The sequence below is a fragment of the Chiloscyllium plagiosum genome, unplaced genomic scaffold (genome assembly GCF_037043375.1).
Source record: "Chiloscyllium plagiosum isolate Xiang-an unplaced genomic scaffold, Cpla_swu_hap1 HiC_scaffold_9, whole genome shotgun sequence".
In the NCBI taxonomy this organism is placed as follows: Eukaryota; Metazoa; Chordata; class Chondrichthyes; order Orectolobiformes; family Hemiscylliidae; genus Chiloscyllium; species Chiloscyllium plagiosum.
In genome coordinates this window covers 5,512,126-5,529,953 of record NW_028270147.1, presented here as the reverse complement: position 1 = coordinate 5,529,953, position 17,828 = coordinate 5,512,126, and the positions used below count along the sequence as shown (strand labels likewise).

At 45.2% G+C, this 17,828-nt stretch overlaps 1 protein-coding gene across 1 annotated transcript in view; it reads left to right on the top strand.

Moving 5' to 3' along the window:
• The first annotated feature begins 1,224 nt into the window (after positions 1 to 1,224).
• Positions 1,225 to 17,828, top strand: part of dnai3 (dynein axonemal intermediate chain 3) — a 131,542-nt gene continuing 114,938 nt past the window's right edge. The window contains exons 1-3 of the mRNA XM_043700114.2: positions 1,225 to 1,411; positions 5,338 to 5,522; positions 10,588 to 10,692. Coding sequence (XP_043556049.2) covers positions 1,300 to 1,411; positions 5,338 to 5,522; positions 10,588 to 10,692 — 402 coding nt within the window. The 5' untranslated portion in view covers positions 1,225 to 1,299. The remainder of the gene's footprint in view (positions 1,412 to 5,337; positions 5,523 to 10,587; positions 10,693 to 17,828) is intronic.

Sequence of the window (17,828 nt, the reverse complement as noted above, 5' to 3'; positions counted from 1 at the left end):
ACATTTTGGGCATAAGCTCTTCATCAGGAATATCTGCCCCACATTGGGGATTATTGGATCAGCCATGATCTCACTGAATAGCAAAGCAGAGTCGATGGGGCAAGTGGCCTTCTTCTCCAATGTGTTACAGTCTAATATATTTGCTGTAGGACTTTTAATATATTGCCGCATCATGAGGCATTTTGAACAAAATTTAGGAGAAAAAAAATCAGGTATCAAACAGGGACCATAGAGGATTTGAGGAAATCCGCACAGACACAGGGAGAATGTGCAAACCCCACACAGACAGTTACCTGAAGCTGGAATCGAACCCAGGTTCCTGGTGCTGTGAAGCAGCAGTGCTAACTGCTGAGCCACCCCGGGTGGAAGTGAGGTGCTTTCTTGAATCTCTGCAGTCCATGCACTGTGGGGTGACCCACAATGCCCTGAGAGGGAATTCAGACCCAGCAACAGTGAAGGAACGGTGATATTTTCCAAGTCAGGATGAGGATTGGTTAAGAGGGAAATCTGGAGATAGTGGTATTCTCATGTACATTATTATTCTTGATGACTGTGTTTGTGGGTTTGGAAGGCGCTGTCTAAGGATCTTTGGTACATTTCTGCAGTCCATCTTGCAGATAGTAAACGCTTCCAGCATGTGACCCTTCCAGCTCAGCAAGCAAACCTACAACCAGAACCTCAACCTGAGCTACAAATCTTCTCAAAACTCGCTAATATGCTGCTACTACTGAGCTGCATAAATTCACCAAAGTTCCTTGGGCAGCACCTTCCAAATCCACAAGCACAGTCATCTAAATGTAGCTCACCACCACCTGCTCAGATATTACCTGCTCAGTGATCCCCAGTTTGAGTGAATTTAGTCCTAAAGCCTCAGTCCTAAAGGCAAAACAGGAGCTGGCCCAATGCTTATAAACTTCAATTTCGGTCTGTTATAAATAGAAATGCCTTTCATTGTTACAATAGAGAAGTAGAATTCAAACTGAAGAGAAGAAGCAAATTGCTGGAGAAACTCAACAGCATCTGTGGAGAATAACCAGAGTCAACATTACATGTATTTCTTCAGAGCAGTTTGATTTTAAAGTCACAGTTGGATCTGACAGAATAGGGTTAAAGCTTCATTGGTTCAAAGTACATACTAATCAAATAGAAAAGTGTATACAGTTCATTGGTAATGCAGGTCATCTGTTGAGTAGTTTATCCAAAGCATTTTACTGAGATTATGAGCATTTTTTAAGTCTACAGTTTTGTTTCTGACTTGTAGCATGTTAATTTCTACAGCTTCCTAACAAGGAGAGTGACATGGCAGTATCTAGACCCGTCACACCTACTGACTTGAAACCAACAACTAAGTTGAAAGACAGAGTTCGGTCCAAAACACGCTTGAAGTCAGCAAAGAGAGTCAAATCTGGAAGTGAGTTTTTTTTTAACTCTTGAATGAGATGTAAACATCACTGGCAAGGCCAATATTTTTTGTCCATTCTTAATATCCCCTTAACTGAACAACCATTTCAGGGGACTGTGTGGAATGCACCACTTTTCTGTAGGTGTGGAGTCACATGTAGGTCAGGCCAGGTAAGGACAGCAGATTTCTTTCACTGTCAGCTATTTCTGAACCAAATGGGTATTAGCAACATCCCGGCAATATTACGGTCACAATCACCGATTTTCACTTGATATTCACTGATGCTATACGTGGAGGACTATAGAATAAGGACGTAGAAGTGAGGCTGCAATTACATAAAATCCTGGTTAGACCCGTCTGGAATACAGTGAACAGGGTACACGACAGGAAACTTGGAGAACTTTGAGTTTTGCGACAAAACCTTTAAGTTTTGCGACTCTGAGCAGAATGGGGCTAGAGTATCAGCGCAGCCTCCTAAGTCTGTCGTGAAACAGCAAAACAAAGTCAGACTACAGATAGCAGATAAACCTGCTGATGACTGACTGACGGCCAAGTCGAATTCCTAGTTGCTTGCTCTTAGTAGAGTGTCAGTTATTCCCAGCCGAGGCCGGGAGGTCAGTATGTATATATGTGGGAGAAACAAAATCTCCATTCCGTAATAAAAACCAGAAGAGCTGTGGATGCTGTAAATCTCCAGTTCTCAAATTGACCTTATTTTTGCAATTTCACACAAAGGGGATTGAGCCAAATAATCACACCCAGATTTGAAATGTGAATTTCAGATAAAACAGCATTTTATATTGCTTCCTACCTATACCAATGAACTTAGAGAAAATGTTGAAACATAGAAAATAGGAGCAGGAGGAGGCCATTCAGCCCATCAAGCCTGCTCGGAGCTTTTGTCTGATCACAACAGATCTTTTATCTCAGTGCCATGCTTTTGTTCTCACACCATGACATGTTTAGCCTCTAGAAATCTGATTATTTCTTTCCTCAACCTTTTCTTCATCCACTTTCTGTCTATTGATTGTTTCCTTTCACTGTTTCAAGTTCCCCTTGCAATCTACTTTGGTTTTGGTTTTTCCAAAATGCTCTTATTCTCACATTTACAGCCAGATGGCAGTGTCCACCAGCAAGCCAAGTCTCTTATTAATTCAGGTTTTATGCAAATATGTGCCTTGTCTGGTATAAGCAAACCTCTTCCTGGAGATTATGTGGACATGGGCATCAGTTTGCATTCGTTGTCCAGCTCCAAATACCCTTCAGAAGGGGGTGAGGTCCACATCCTGTGGAAAAGACAAAACAAGACACCAAAGGCACTTAACATAACCTAAACTGTTCAACAGAGCGAGGAAAGACAAGAATTATGGAAAACATAGCAAACGATGTGCACGCAGCACACTCCTTTAAATCAGCTGTCAGTACACCAAAAGAAAAATTGATTATTGTGGCGTCAATTTGTGGATCATCAGAGAGTCATGGAGTCCTACAGCACAGAGGAAGGCCCGTTGGCCCAAACTGGTCCATGCCGACCAAAATGTCTATCCACGCTAACCCCATTTCCCTGCACTTGGTCCATATCCTTCTAAACCTTTCCTATCCACGTATTTGTCCAAATGCCTTTGAAATGTTGTTAATGTACCCGCTTCATTCACTTCTGCTGGCAGCTCATTCCATATGCGTACCACCCTCTGTGTAAAAAAGTTGCCCCTTGGGTTCACTTTTATTCTTTCCCCTCTAACCTTAAACTGATGCCCCTCGAGTCCTCGATTCCCCAACCCTGGGAAAAAGATTGAGTGCATCCACCCTATCCATGCCTCTCATGATCTTATACACTTCTATAAGATACCCCTCAGTCTCCGACACTCTAAAGAAAATGTCCTAGCTTGTCCAATCTCTCCCTATGACTCAGACCCTTTACTCCTGCCAACATCCTTGTAAATTTCTTCTGCACTCTTTCCAGTTCAATAACATCCTTCTTACAGCAAGGTGACCAAAACTGAAAACAATATTCCAAGTGCGGCTTCACCAACGTCCTGTACAACTGCAACATAACTTCCCAACTTCTATACTCAGTGCCCTGACTGATGAAGGCCAATGGGCCAAAAGCCTTCTTCACTGCCCTGTCTACCTGGGACTCCACTTCCAGAGAACCGTGCACCTGAACTCCAAGGTCCCTCTGTTCCACTACATTCCTTAAGGCCCTACCATTCACCATGAAACTCCTACCTCGATTTGACTTTTCAAAATGCAAGACCTCACACTTATCTATATTAAATTCCATTTACCATTTCTCAGCCCAATTCCCCAGCTGATCAAGGTCCTGCTGTAATTTCCTCACTGTCCACGATCCCTCCTATTTTAGTGTCATCAGCAAACTTACTTATCATGCCTTGTCCATTTTCATCCAAATCATTGATATCGATAACAAACAGTAATGGGCCCAGCACCATCCCCTAAGGCACTCCACTAGTCACAGGTCTCTAGTCCGACAAGCATCCTTCCACTATTATCCTCTGCTTCCGACCATCAGGCTAATTGTGGAACCATTTTGCCAGCTCTCCCTGGATTCCATGTGATCTAACATTCCAGAGCAGCCTACCATGTGGAACCTTATTAAAGGCCTTACTGAAATCCATAAAGGCTACATCTACCCCCTGCCATTGTCAACCTTTCTGGTCACTTTATCTGAGAATTCTTAACAAATTTATGATACACACACAAAGCCATGCTGACTGCTCCCAATCAAACCCTGTCTTTCCAAATGCATGCATATCTTATCTCTCAGAATTTTCTCAAGTAACTTACCAACCACAGATGTAAACTTACTAGTCTGTAGATCCCAGGTTTTTCTTTGCAGCCCTTCCTGAATAAGGGCACAACATTCGCTACCCTCCAGTCTTCCGGAACTCATTCGTGGCTAATGATGATGCAAACATATTCAGGCTCAAGGAAAGAAAGGAGGTGGTACTTCCTGTTCAACAGGTACTTCCCACATTGACCGTGATCATGGCAAAGTGCACAATAGGACTACATCTCTCTGCATAGTCCCCTCCTTCCTGCTGAATTTGAAAGCTACAGAATTGAATCCTCTTTCCAATCACATTTGATGCTATTTCATGACAATGCTATGGCTATAAGAGGTGCGTTTTGTCCTTTTTTACACTGGTCTACACTGAGCCAATAAAGTAAGCAGCTTATCAAGCCTTGGGTTTTTTTTTAAATTGGAACAATAGAAGCAGCCTGAATGGGTGGGATCAAACTCCCACAGAACCAGGAATTCTGGTTCTAGTGTTTCAGTCGCAGTTGCTGGGATCGTGAAGCTGCAATACATCTCTCCAGACTACCCTCTCTCTCTCTCAGAGTTTTTTCTTAATGTTTTTCATCCTGGACTGGAGAATCGCCTGTGTGACGATCTGTTTTACTGAATTTACCTTTGCCAAGGATTGTGTTTATGAGATGTTACTGCATTGAAACAATTATTGTTTAGTAATTAAATAATCTATTATTTTTTTTAGCTTTCCAATAGTATTGTTATTCCAATTTCTCCTTTCTTTTGTTGAATTTTAACTATAGCCTATGAATAAAATGTATTTTACTTCAAGCCAGGTAGTTTGACCAATTGAAATGCATCCAAAAAGCAACACCTGGTACTTGTCTTGAAAATAAGAAAACATTATGGTCTAGGCTATCTTCTTCTTATAGCTTTAGGGGGTTTGGTCTAGTCCATAACCATTTAAAATGGATCATCTTGTGTGAATTGATCCAAAGCAACAGGGTTTTGCTTTGTAACCTGTTATAAAACAGAGTAACAAGTTGACCTGCTTTTCATAGTGTGACCCTGTGCTAATACGATTGCTTTGAAATCAAAATGTATTTCAAGTAGAAACCTATGACTTGACTCTAAAGTAAATGAGATTAAATCCTGTTTGCAGCCTTCAATGAGGATGTTATTCCTCTTGTTCTGACCTCGAGGACTCAAGAAATTTTTCAGTGTGTGATCGACCAGGATGTGACTGAGGATCATCCTTACAAGCTCATTAAAAAGGAAGATATTATTAATGACATGAAATCAAGGGGAGGCATCTCCGATTTCTACCCATTCAAACATCTGATCCTGGTTGGTATTATATTTAATTAAAGAATGATTAGGCCACAGGGAAGGTACATCTATAGTTCTTCAATGTCTCTCTCTCTCTCTCTCTCTCTCTCTCTCAGCATGACATTCAGGACCGAAGATGACTTCCTTCCATTCCAATTTGTTATGAGATGGATAATGGGATAGATCATAGTTTAAAAATAGGACAAAGATGAGGAAATTTTCTGTTAGTAGAATAGAATATTCCTTATTGTCATTTGTACTCCAGTAGGGGGGTACAGTACAATGGCTACCTTTAATGACACCAGCCTAGGTACAAGTACCTTGGTACAAAGCTTTGATTCAAAAGAGTAACAAAAAGAAAAGTAGTAGCATTACTCATAGCATCTAAAAAAAAAGTTTAGAAATAAGATAGTAATAACTGAGTTGAAGGATTAACATTACAGTCCGGTGAAGAATTTCAGATCAATATTGCGTACCTGCAACTCAGTGAGCAACCAGGATTACCAGCCTGCACCAGGCCCCAGTCCCCAGTCCAACAACAGTCCCACTCCACCCTACACCCACAGTCCTCTCTGCACCAGCACTCAGCTGCACCATGGTAAGTTGGACTGCTCCAGGACTCCCTTCCCCTCTCCCTGCTCTGGGAGTCCCTTCTCCTCGCTCTGTCCTGGGACTCGGAATTCCCCCTCTCCCTGCTCCCGGACTCCCTTCCCCTCTCCCTGCTCCGGGACTCCCATCCCCTCTCCCTGCTCTGGGACTCAGGATTCCCTCAAACTCTGCTCCAGGACTCGGAATTCCCCCTCTCCCTGCTCTGGAACTCGGGATTCCCTCAAACTCTACTCCGGGACTCAGGATTCCCCCTCTCCCCTGCTCTGGGACTCAGGATTCCCCCTCTCCCTGATCCAGGACTCAGGATTTCCTCTCTCCCTGCTCCGGGACTCGGGATTCCTCCTCACTCTGCTCCGGGACTCGGGATTCCTCCTCGCTCTGCTCTGGGACTCCAGATTCCCTCTTTCCCTGCTCTGGGATTCGGGCTCCCCCTCGCTCTGCTCCGGGACTCGGGATTCCTCCTCTCCCTGCTCCGGGACTTGGGATTCCCTCTCTCCCTGCTCCGGGATTCGGGATTCCTCCTCATTCTGCTCCGGGACTTGGGATTCCCCCTCTCCCAGCTCCGGGACTTGGGATTCTCTCTCTCCCAGCTCCGGGACTTGGGATTCCCTCTCTCCCTGCTCCGGGACTCGGGATTCCTCTTCACTCTGCTCCGGGACTCCGGTTTCCCCCTCACTCTGCTCCAGGACTCGGGATTCCCCCTCACTCTGCTCCGGGACTCGGGATTCCCCATCTCCCTGCTCCGGGACTCAGGATTCCCCCTCACTCTGCTCCGGGACTCAGGATTCCCCCTCTCCCTGCTCCGGGACTCGGGATTCCCCCTCTCTGCTCCAGGATTGCTAAAGTGAGAGCAAAAAAAGAGAGGAAAGACAAGGAATAATCTCCGGGTGGAGGGTGCTACTCTGCCGCCATTTTGCCAGATGATACAGTTAAGAGTCTTTGGAATTCCTTTCCTTCAAAGGCAGTGGATACAGAATCTTTAAATCTTACTAAGACAGAGAGAGATAGAATCTTGAAAACCAAAGGCATGAAAGGTTATCGGGGAAATGCAGGAGTGTAGAGTTGAGTTTAAGATCAGATCAGCTCTGGTCTTATTGGACGGTGGAGCAGGTTTGAAGGGCTGTGTGACCTATTCTTGTTTCTTGTTTGTGTGTTTGAACGTGTGATCTCCAGACTCTTCCACAGGTGAGGAGGGTAAGCTTGAAGGAGCAGGGAGATGGGATATCATTGGAGGCCTGAGCGTTCCTGGGGCCTCTCAACACCAGCTCTGTCCATTCCTGACAAAGTCCCTCGGTCTGCTCAGTACTTTCATGAATGAACCTTTTCCATTTTGAACAGTCACAAGCCAGGGTCTCTAACAAGTCAGCGGGAATGTTTGACCTCTTTCACAGAGGCTTTGAAGATGTCCCTAAGTCATCTCCACTGTTCTCCTGGGAGTCTGCCATCCAATATGACTGAGTTGCGCAGTTGCTTCAGGGAATCTGGTGTTGGGTAACAGCAGTCATGGGGGAGGCAATGGTTTCATGGTATTATCGCGGGACTGAAATATAGCTGATGTTCTGGGGATCAGAGTTCAAATCCAACCATGGCAGATGGTGGAATTTGAATTCAATAAAGAATCTAGAATTAAAGGTCTGCTGATGACAGTGAAACTATTGTCAATTGTTGGGAAAGTCCCTTGTTCCTTTATAGAGTCATAGTCATAGAAATTGGTCCAACCTGGCCATGCCGACCAGATATCCCAACCCAATCTGGTCCCACCTGCCAGCACCCGACTCATATCCCTCCAAATCCTTCCTATTCATATACCCATCCAAATGCTTCTTAAATGTTGCAATTGTACCAGCCTCCACCACTTCCTCTGGCAGCTCATTCCATACACGTACCACCCTCTGCATGAAAAGGTTGCCCCTTAGGTCTCTTTTATATCTTTCCCCTCTCACCCTAAACCTATGCCCTCTAGTTCTGGACTCCCCAATCCCAGGGAAAAGACTTTGCCGATTTACCCTATCCATGCCCCTCATAATTTTGTAAACCGCAATATGGTCACCCCTCAGCCTCCGACGCTTCAGGGAAAACAGCCCCAGCCTGTTCAGTCTCTCCCAATAGTTCAAACCCTGGCAACATCCTTGTAACTCTTTTCTGAACCCTTTCAAGTTTCACAACATCCTTCTGATAAGTAGACCACAATTGCATGCAATATTCCAACAGTGGCCTAACCAATGTCCTGTACAGCCACAACATGACCTCCCAATTCCTGTACTCAATACTCTGACCAATAAAGGAAAGCATACCAAACGCCTTCTTCACTATCCTATCTACCTGTGACATCACATTCAAGGAGCTATGAACCTGCACTCCAAGGTCTCTTTGTTCAGCAACACTCCTTCGGACCTTAACATTAAGTGAATAAGTCCTGCTAAGATTTGCTTTCCCAAAATGCAGCACCTTGCATTTATCTGAATTAAACTCCATCTACCACTTCTCAGCCCATTGGCCCATCTGGTCCAGATCCTGTTGTAATCTGAGGTAATCCTCTTCACTGTCCACTACACCTCCAATTTTGGTGTCATCTGAAAACTTACTAACTATCCTCTTATGCTCGCATCCAAATCATTTATGTAAATGACAAAAAGTAGAGGACCGAACACTGATCCTTGTGGCACTCCACTGGTCACAGACCTCCAGTCTGAAAAACAACCCTCCACCACCACCCTCTATCTTCTACCTTTGAGCCAGTTCTGTATCCAAATGGCTAGTTCTCCCTGTATACGATGAGATCTAACCTTGCTAACCAGTCTCCCATGGGGAACCCTTGTCAAACGCCTTACTGAAGTCCATATAGATCGCATCTACTGCTCTGCCGTCATCAATCCTCTTTGTTACTTCTTCAAAAAACTCAATCAAGTTTGTGAGACATGATTTCCCATGAACAAAGCCATGTAGACTATCCCTAATCAGTCCTTGCCTTTCCAAATACATGTACATCCTGTCCCTCAGGATTCCCTCCAACAACTTGCCCACCACTGAGGTCAGGCTCACCGGTCTATCATTCCCTGGTTTGTCTTTATCACCTTTCTTAAACAGTGGCACCACCTTTGCCAACCTCCAGTCTTCCGGCACCTCACCTGTGACTATCGATGATACAAATATCTCAGCAAGAGGCCCAGCAATCACTTCTCTAGCTTCCCGCAGAGTTCCCGGGTACACCTGATCAGGTCCTGGGGATTTATCCACCTTTAACCATTTCAAGACATCCAACATTTCCTCCTCTGTAATCTGGACATTAGGGGAAGACATTTGTCATCCTTACCTGGTCAGGTCTACATGTGACTCCAGACATATGGCAAAATGGATGACTCTTAACTGCCCTCTGGGCAATTAGGGAGGGAGAATAAATGCTGACCTAACCAGCAACACCCACACCTGGATACTGGGACAGGAAGCTGCCACTGGACCACCTTTCCTGGGACAGGAAACTGCTGTTGGACCACCTTTCCTGAATTGAAGGAAGTTGGGAAGGTACCATTGATGGTACCTTTCCAGGACTTGGAGGTGTCTGTTGGACATTGCGTCATATTCCAAAGTCCATAAAGTGAAGTTGCCATCATCCTTGAGGACCACAAGATTGCACTCCCATTAGAGAGACAGAGATGATGGGTGGTGATTTTACCTGAGGGTCACCATGCTTCAGGCACAGGGATCACTCTTCACCACGATCTTACTCTCAAACTTGAGATTCTGGAATTGTTATTTATTCCATGATGTGGGCCTCACTGGCTGGGCCCAGCATTTATTACCCATCCCTAATTGCCCCTTGAGAAGATCGTGATGAGCTTCGTCCTTGAACCTCATGATGAAGGACATGTCATGTGACATGGTGTTGCTGTCTCTGGGTCTGTACTTGATGGAGTTTAGAAGGATGAAACTTACAGAATACTGAGAGACCTGGATAGAGTGGATATGGAGGAGATGTTTCCATTAGTAAAAGAGACTCAGATCCGAGGGTATGGCCTCAGAGTGAAGGGACGACCTTTAGAACGGAAATGGGGAAAAATGTCTTCAACCAGAGGGTGGGGAATCTATGGAACTCATTGCCACAGCAGGCTGTAGAGCCAAGGCTCTTAATAAGGGAATCAAGGATTACCGGGAGATGGTCGGAGAATTGGCTTTGAGAGAGAGTGTCCCAGTGTTTACTGGTGAGGGGGAGTGAGGAGACTGAGGCTGGTATTGGCAGTGTGGTTAGGTGTAAGGGAGTAAGTACAGATGCTGAGTATGTGGGGGTTTGGGGTCAGTGTGAGTGATCTGAAAAGCAAGTTACTCAATCAACCAGGAAATGGAACTTGTCCTCAAAGGGTTTAAGTCTGTCTGATATCGATGCAACAACTCTCCTGGCTTCACATGGTTTTCTGGAACTCTTCCTGACCGCCCCACCCACCCCAACTAAAGCTGCTTTGACTCTGTTTCAACGCAGGAGCATGCAACAGAAGAGTTTTTAATTGCCTTGGACAAAGATTTCAAGTATGGCCAAAGTTTCTATATGGTTATGAATGAAATGATGAAGGAAGCGGTTTTACAGGTAAGCGATTCTCTTTAACACAGAGCCTGGGGCAGGGGATTCCATTCCATTTCCGGTCTGTTCCATCTCTCCATGTGATCATTGCTCATCTGGGTCCACCACCTGGTGTCCTTTCTGTTAGACATGTCTCTGAAATCTATCAATCTCGGATCACAAAACATTAATCGAGCTGATTTCTGTGGGATAGTTCCATATTTCTGCAATGCTTTTTGCAAAGAAGTTTAACCTAATTTCTCAACTGAATGGTCTGTGTGTTAAGGTTATGTCCCACTGCCCTGGACTCCCCCCAGTTTCTCTCAGTATTTTTTTTTATTCACTCATGGGCGGTGGGGCTGGGCCATCCCTAGTTGCTTCTGAGAAGGCATTCAGAGTCAAAAGTGTGGCACTGTAAAAACACAGCTGGTCAGGCAGCATCCAAGGAGCAGGGGAGTCGAAATTCAGGGAATGTTCTGATGAAGGGCTTATGCTCAAAACGTCGACTCTCCTGCTCCTCGGATGCTGCCTGACCTGCTATGCTTTTCCAGTGCCACACTTTTGACTCTGATCTGCAGCATCTGCAGTCCTCACTTTCTCCTTTGAGAAAGTGGTGGTGAGCTGCCTTTTTGAACTGCCACAGGGAACGGGTTAACTCTGGAGTGAAATTTGGCTATTGGTGCCATAACTGGTATAAGGGTGAACGGGGGGTGGGAATGGTGCATTGGCTCAAAATGTGGTTGGTATTTGTCACAGAGCAAAGGAAGAGCAAATTGAACTATTTATGGTCCTTAATTTCTGCTCATAATGGAGGTGATGTTTGATTTGTTATCATTACTATTCGATTTTTTCTTTATTCATTTTCACTTTAAGATCGGCCAAACTTTTACATAGTTACCAAACCCTGATTGTGAACCTCAATTTAAAACTGACCCACAGCAAATTCTTTTGGGTTGAAAAAAAAATAGAGTTTTTCGATGTATTCAATATCCAGAGGTGGGGTGGGGAGGGATGGGGAGGGGTAGGGTGGGGTGTGGAGGGGTGGGGTGAGTTGGGGTGGGGTTGGGTGGGGAAGGGGAGGTGGGCTTGAGGGATTGTGAAACACACAAACATACAAAACTGTCTATAACTCTCCAGATGTAGTTGGACAATTGTTTGAATAGAAATAATGTGCAAGGATTCGGGGAGGGGGAGAAATGGAAGATTAACATTTGGGAATGATATTTAGCTGAACAGCCAGTGCAGACATGATGGTCTCCATCCCCACTGTAAAATATCTGTGATCCTGTCTGGCATTCAGGCTCTGTACTAAGTCTTCCTTACTCCTTTATTTCATTTTCTTTGCAGTAAATGAGATAATATTAAACCTTCTAATCATTTGCTCTCCCTATACAATACCTTTGTGATTCATTGATCAGGGCTTCCACATCCCTCTGCTCTACAGAGTTCTGCAATCTCTCCCCATTTAAATTGAATTTTATTCAAGATTGTTCTTCGGTTAAATATTCCTTGGCTTGTTCCTGTTCTAGGTGTAAATTCAGACTGTGTGTTTCACATATATCTGCCTCACATGGGCAGTATGGTGGCTCAGTGGTTAGCACTGCTGCCTCACAGCACCAGGGTCCCAGGTTTGATTCCACCCTTGGGTGACTGACTGTGTGGAGTTTGCACATTCTCCCCGTGTCTGCGTGGGTTTTCTCCAGGTGCTCCGGTTTCCTCCCACAGTCCAAAGATGTGCAGGTTAGAGTGGATTGGCCAGGCTAAATTGCCCATAGTATTCAGGGGGATGGATTCGTCATTAAAATGTCAGGTGGTGGTGTTGGTTTGGTTGGAGTGCTCTTTGGAGGGTTGGTGAAGATTTGATGGGCAGTCGGGCTGCTATCTGCACCGTAGGGATTCTAAATACCTGCTTACATCCCTTTAGTATGATTTCCAAGAACAAATTAATGAGCTAACTCATTGCACTGATAGTTCTAAAATGATTGCATCCCATTGATTCAAGGTTTTTAAAAGTATTAATGAAGTAGTGATGAGTAAGTGAATGTCTCAAGACTTTGGAATGTATCCGTTAATATATAAACTAGCATCCACATTCCGTGAATAATGGGGAAGGCAAATGGGACTGTTGGCCTTTATTTCAAAGAGAATGGACTGTAGGACCGTGGGGCTTTTTACTCAAACTGCACAAGGTACTAATCAGACCACAGCTGGAATACTGTGAACACTTTTGGTCCCGCATCTAAGGAAAGATGTACTGACATTGGAGGCAGTCCAGAGAAGGTTCACTCATTGATCCCAGGTATGTAGACACTATCTAATGAGGAGAGATTGATCTTTTGCACCTGTAATAATTAAAACATAAAAACATAAGACCTAGGAACAGGAAGAGGCCATTCAGCCCCTCAAGTTTGCCCTGCCATTTAATACCATCGTGCCTGATCTCATGTCAGCCTCAACTCCACTTTCCTGCCCATTCCCTGGCACCTTCCCCTGCCACTGCAAGTGGTGTAAAACCTGCACCCACACCTCTCCCTACAACTCCGTCCAAGACCCCAAAGCATCCTTCCAAATCCAGCAGAGATTTTCCTGCACATCCAAGCAACAAATCTACCGTGTCCGTTGCTCCCGAAGTGGTCTCCTCTACATTGGGGACACAGGACGCAAACTTGCAGAATGTTTCAGGGAACATCTCTGGGACACACAAGCCCAACAACCCCAACGCCCTGTGGCTGAACACTTCAACTCCTCCTCCCACTCCACCAGGGACATGCAAGTCTTGGGCCTCCTCCACCGCCAAATCCAAGCCACCTGATGTCTGGAGGAAGAATGCCTCATCTTCTGCCTTGGGACCCTCCAACCACATGGCATCATCGTCAACTTCACCAGTTTCCTCATCTCCCCTCTCCGCACCTCATTCCAGATCCAACCCTCCAACTCGGCACCGCCCTCTTGAACTATCGCACCCTGTCCATCATCCTTCCCACCTATCCGCTCTACCCTCCCCTCCGACCTATCATCTACTTGTCGCTTTCCCAGCTACCTTGCCCCGAGCCCCACCGCAACACCTCTATTTATCTCTCAGTTCCATTATACCCCATACATTCCTGATGAAGGGCTAATGCCTGAAACATCGACTTTCCTACTCCTCGGATGCTGCCTGACCTGCTGTGCTTTTCCAGCACCACACTCTTTGACCCTGATCTCCAGCATTCCTCACTTTCTCTCACTCTCCGTAACCCTTCAACCCATTACTAATTAAAAACATATTTCCTCAAATTTACTCAATGTCCCAGCATCCGTCACCCTCTGAGGTAGTGAACTTCATAGATCCATAGCCCTTTGAGAGATAAATGAAAGCTGATCGTATTAAAACAAACAAAATTCTGAGGGGACTTGACGGGGTGATGCATAGACATATAGAGATAGAAAAGTACAGCACAGAACAGGACCTTCGGACCACGAAGTTGTGCGGAGGATTATTCCTAGTCTAAAATAAAATGACCTAACCTATGCACCCCTCGATTCACTGCTGTCCATGTGCATGTCCAACAGCTGCTTAAATGACTCTGCTTCCACCACCACTGGCAACGCAGTCCATGCATTCACAACTCTCTGCGTAAAGAACCTACTTCTGACATCTCCTCTATACCTTCCTCCTAACACTTTACAACTGTGACCCCTCGTGGCAGTCAATCCTGTCCTGGGGAAAAGTCTCTGGCTATCCACTCTATCCATATCCATGCCTCTCATTGCCTTGTACACCTCGATCAGGTCACCTCTCTTCCTCCTTCTCTCCAGAGAGAAAAGTTCGAGCTTATTCAACCTTTCTTCATAAGAAGGGCCCTCCAGTCCAGGCAGCATCCTGGTAAACCTTCTTTGTACCCTCTCCAAAGCCTCTGTATCTTTCCTATAATAGGGCCACCAGAACTGGACACAATATTCCAAGTGTGGTCTCACTAGGATTTTGTAGAGCTGCAGCAAAACCTCGCGGCTCTTAAATTTGATCCCCCTGTTAATGAAAGCCAAACCACCATATGCTTTCTGAACAACCCTATCTACTAGAGTGGCAACTTTGAGGGATCTATGCACTTGAACACCAAGATTCCTCTGTTCCTCCACACTGCCAAGAATCCTGTCTTTAATCCTATATTCAGCACTCACGTTTGACCTTCCAAAGTGCATCACTTCGCATTTATCCAGGTTGAACCATCTGCTATTTCTCAGCCCAGCTCTGCATCCTGTCGATGTCGCACTGCAGTCCTCGATACTATCAACGACACCTCCAACCTCAGTGTCATCTGCAAATTTACTAACCCAACCCTCAACCTCCTCATCCAAGTCATTTATTAAGAGCAGAGGCCCAAGAATATAGCCCTGCAGGATCGCACTCATCACTGACCTCCAGGTAGAATACTTTCCATCTACAACCACTCTCTGCCTTCTGTCAGCCAACCAATTCTGAATCCAAACAGCCAAATCTCCCTGTATCCCATACCTCCTGACTTTATGAATGAGCTTACCATGGGGAACCTTATCAAATGCCTTGCTGAAGTCCATATACACCACATCTACTGCCTGATCTTCATCAGCCTGTCTCATCACCTCCTCAAAGAACTCAATAAGATTTGTGAAGCATAGCCTGCCCCTCACAAAGCCATGCTGACTGCCTTTAATCATGCTATACTTTTCCAAATATTCATAAATCCTATCCCTTAGAATTCTTTCCAAAACTTTGCTGACCACAGACGTAAGACTGACTGGTCTGTAATTGCCAGGAATTCCTTATTACCCTTCTTGAAAAGAGGAACAACATTCACCTCCCTCCAATCCTCCGGTACAACTTCCATGGAGAATGAGGAAACAAATATGTTCGCCACTGGCTTAACAACTTCCTTTTCCCTTCTCAGAGCAGCCTGGGATAAATCTGGTCTGGCCCTGGGGCCTTATCAATCTTAATATTTGCCAAAATTTCTAGCATATCAACTTCATCAATCTTGATCTGGTCAAGCCTGTATCCCAGCTCCTCAAAGTTCTCATTCACAACAAAGTCCCTTTCCTCAGTGAAAACCAAAGCAAGAAACTCATTTAGGGCTTCCCGTATCTGCTCAGACTCCACGGACAAGTTCCCTCCGCTATCCCTGACCGGCCCTACCTTCTCTCTGATCATTCTCTTATGCCTCATGTATGAGTAAAATGCCTTTGGTTTCTCTCTAATCTGTCTTGCCAAGCCTTTTTCATGCCCCCTTCTGGCTTTCCTCAGTCCATTTCTGAGCTCCTTTCTAGCAAGCCTGTAATCCTCTAAAGCTCTGCTAGATCCTTGCTTCCTCCACCTTAAGTAAGCTGCCTTCTTCCTTTTGACACGAAGCTCCTCTGTTCTCGTCATCCAAGGCTCCTTATTCTTACCCCTTCTTACCTGTCTCAGAGGAACAAATCTTTACATCACTCACAACTGCTCCTTAAATAGTCTCCACATGTCTGTTGTGCCCTTTATGTGGAACAATTGCTCCCAATCTGTACTTCCCAACTCCTGTCTGATAGCGTCATAATTTTCTTTGTCCCAATTAAATATCTTCCCATGGTAACTGCTCCTTCCCCTCTCCATGGCTATGGTAAATGTGAAGCAGATATGGTCACTGTCATCAAAGTGTTCTCCCACCGTGAGATCTGACACCTGTCCTGGCTCATTGCCAAGCACCAAATGCAAAATGGCCTCTCCCCTCATTGGCCTGTAATACTGAGTAAGGAAACCCTCCTGAACAAACCTGACAAAAACGGCTCCATCCAAACCATCTGCACTGAGGAGGTTCCAGTTGATAATGGGAAATCTGCATTTTTCCAAAATTTGCCGGCCTATGAGTTCTTCAATCTCCCTACTGCCATTGGGAGGTCTGTAGAAAACCCCCAGTGAGGTGGCTGTTCCCTTGCTGTTCCTAACTTCCACCCATACTGATTCGGTAGTCAAACCTTCCTCGACAACCTTCATATCTGCAGCTGTGACACACTCTCTGATTAGCAATGCTACACCTCCCCCCCCCCCCCCCCACCCCGTTCTTTTTAAACATTCTAAACCCTGGAACATTTAGCAACCATTCCTGCCTCTGTGAAACCCATGTCTCCGTTATGGCCACAATATCATAGCCCCATTTATTGATCCATGCTCTAAGTTCATCACTTTTATTTCTGACACTCCTTGTGTTAAAGCAGACGCACTTCAACCGATCCCTTTGTTTCATGCCATAAAAGACTTCCCTGATAGATTCACTACATCCTGTTGCTGCCCTATCTATAACTACCCCCCTCTCAGATGTGTAGCTCTGGTTCCCATCCCCCGGCCAAACTAGTTTAAACCCTCCCAGAAGATCGTTTCCCCCGGTGAGAGAGTCTCGGATCAGAGGGCATCAGAACTAGACTCAGGGCACACACAATTAAGACAGGGTGAGGTTGAATTTCTTCTCTCAGAGGGGAGTAAATGTGTGGAATCTTTTACAGCAGAGAGCTGTCAAGGCTAGGTCATTCAGTATATTCAATGCTGAGAGAGATATTTTTAACCAGGAAGGGAATTGAGAGTTATGGGGAAAAGGTGGGAAAGTGGAGTTGAGGATTATCGGACATTAAACTTAAAAGGCTAGGCGGGAGTGTTGAAGGCTGAGGGGTGACTTTATAGAGATTTATAAAATCATGAGGGACAATGGATAGTGTGAATAATTAAGGTTTTTTTTCCCCAGGGTGGGGGAGTCCAAAACTAGAGGACATAGGTTCAAGGTGAGAGAGGCAAGATTTAAAAGGAATGCAAGGAGCATATTATTCACCCAGAGGGTGGTGCATGTATGGAGTGAGCTGCCAGATGAAGTGGTAGAAACTGGTACAATTACAATGTTTTAACAGTATCTGGATGGATATTTGAATAGGAAGAGTTTAGAGGGATATGGGTCAAGTGCTGGCAAATGGGCCGAGATTAATTTAGGGTATCTTGTTGGCATGGACGAACCAGACTTAAGGGTCTGTTTCCATGCTGTACATCGCAATGACTCTATCAGCCATGATCTTGCGGTCATGGTTTGGAGGTGCCAGTGTTGGATTGGGGTGTACAAAGTTAAAAATCACGCAATACCACGTTATAGTCCATCAGGTTTATTTGGAAACACTAGCTTTCGGAGCGCTGC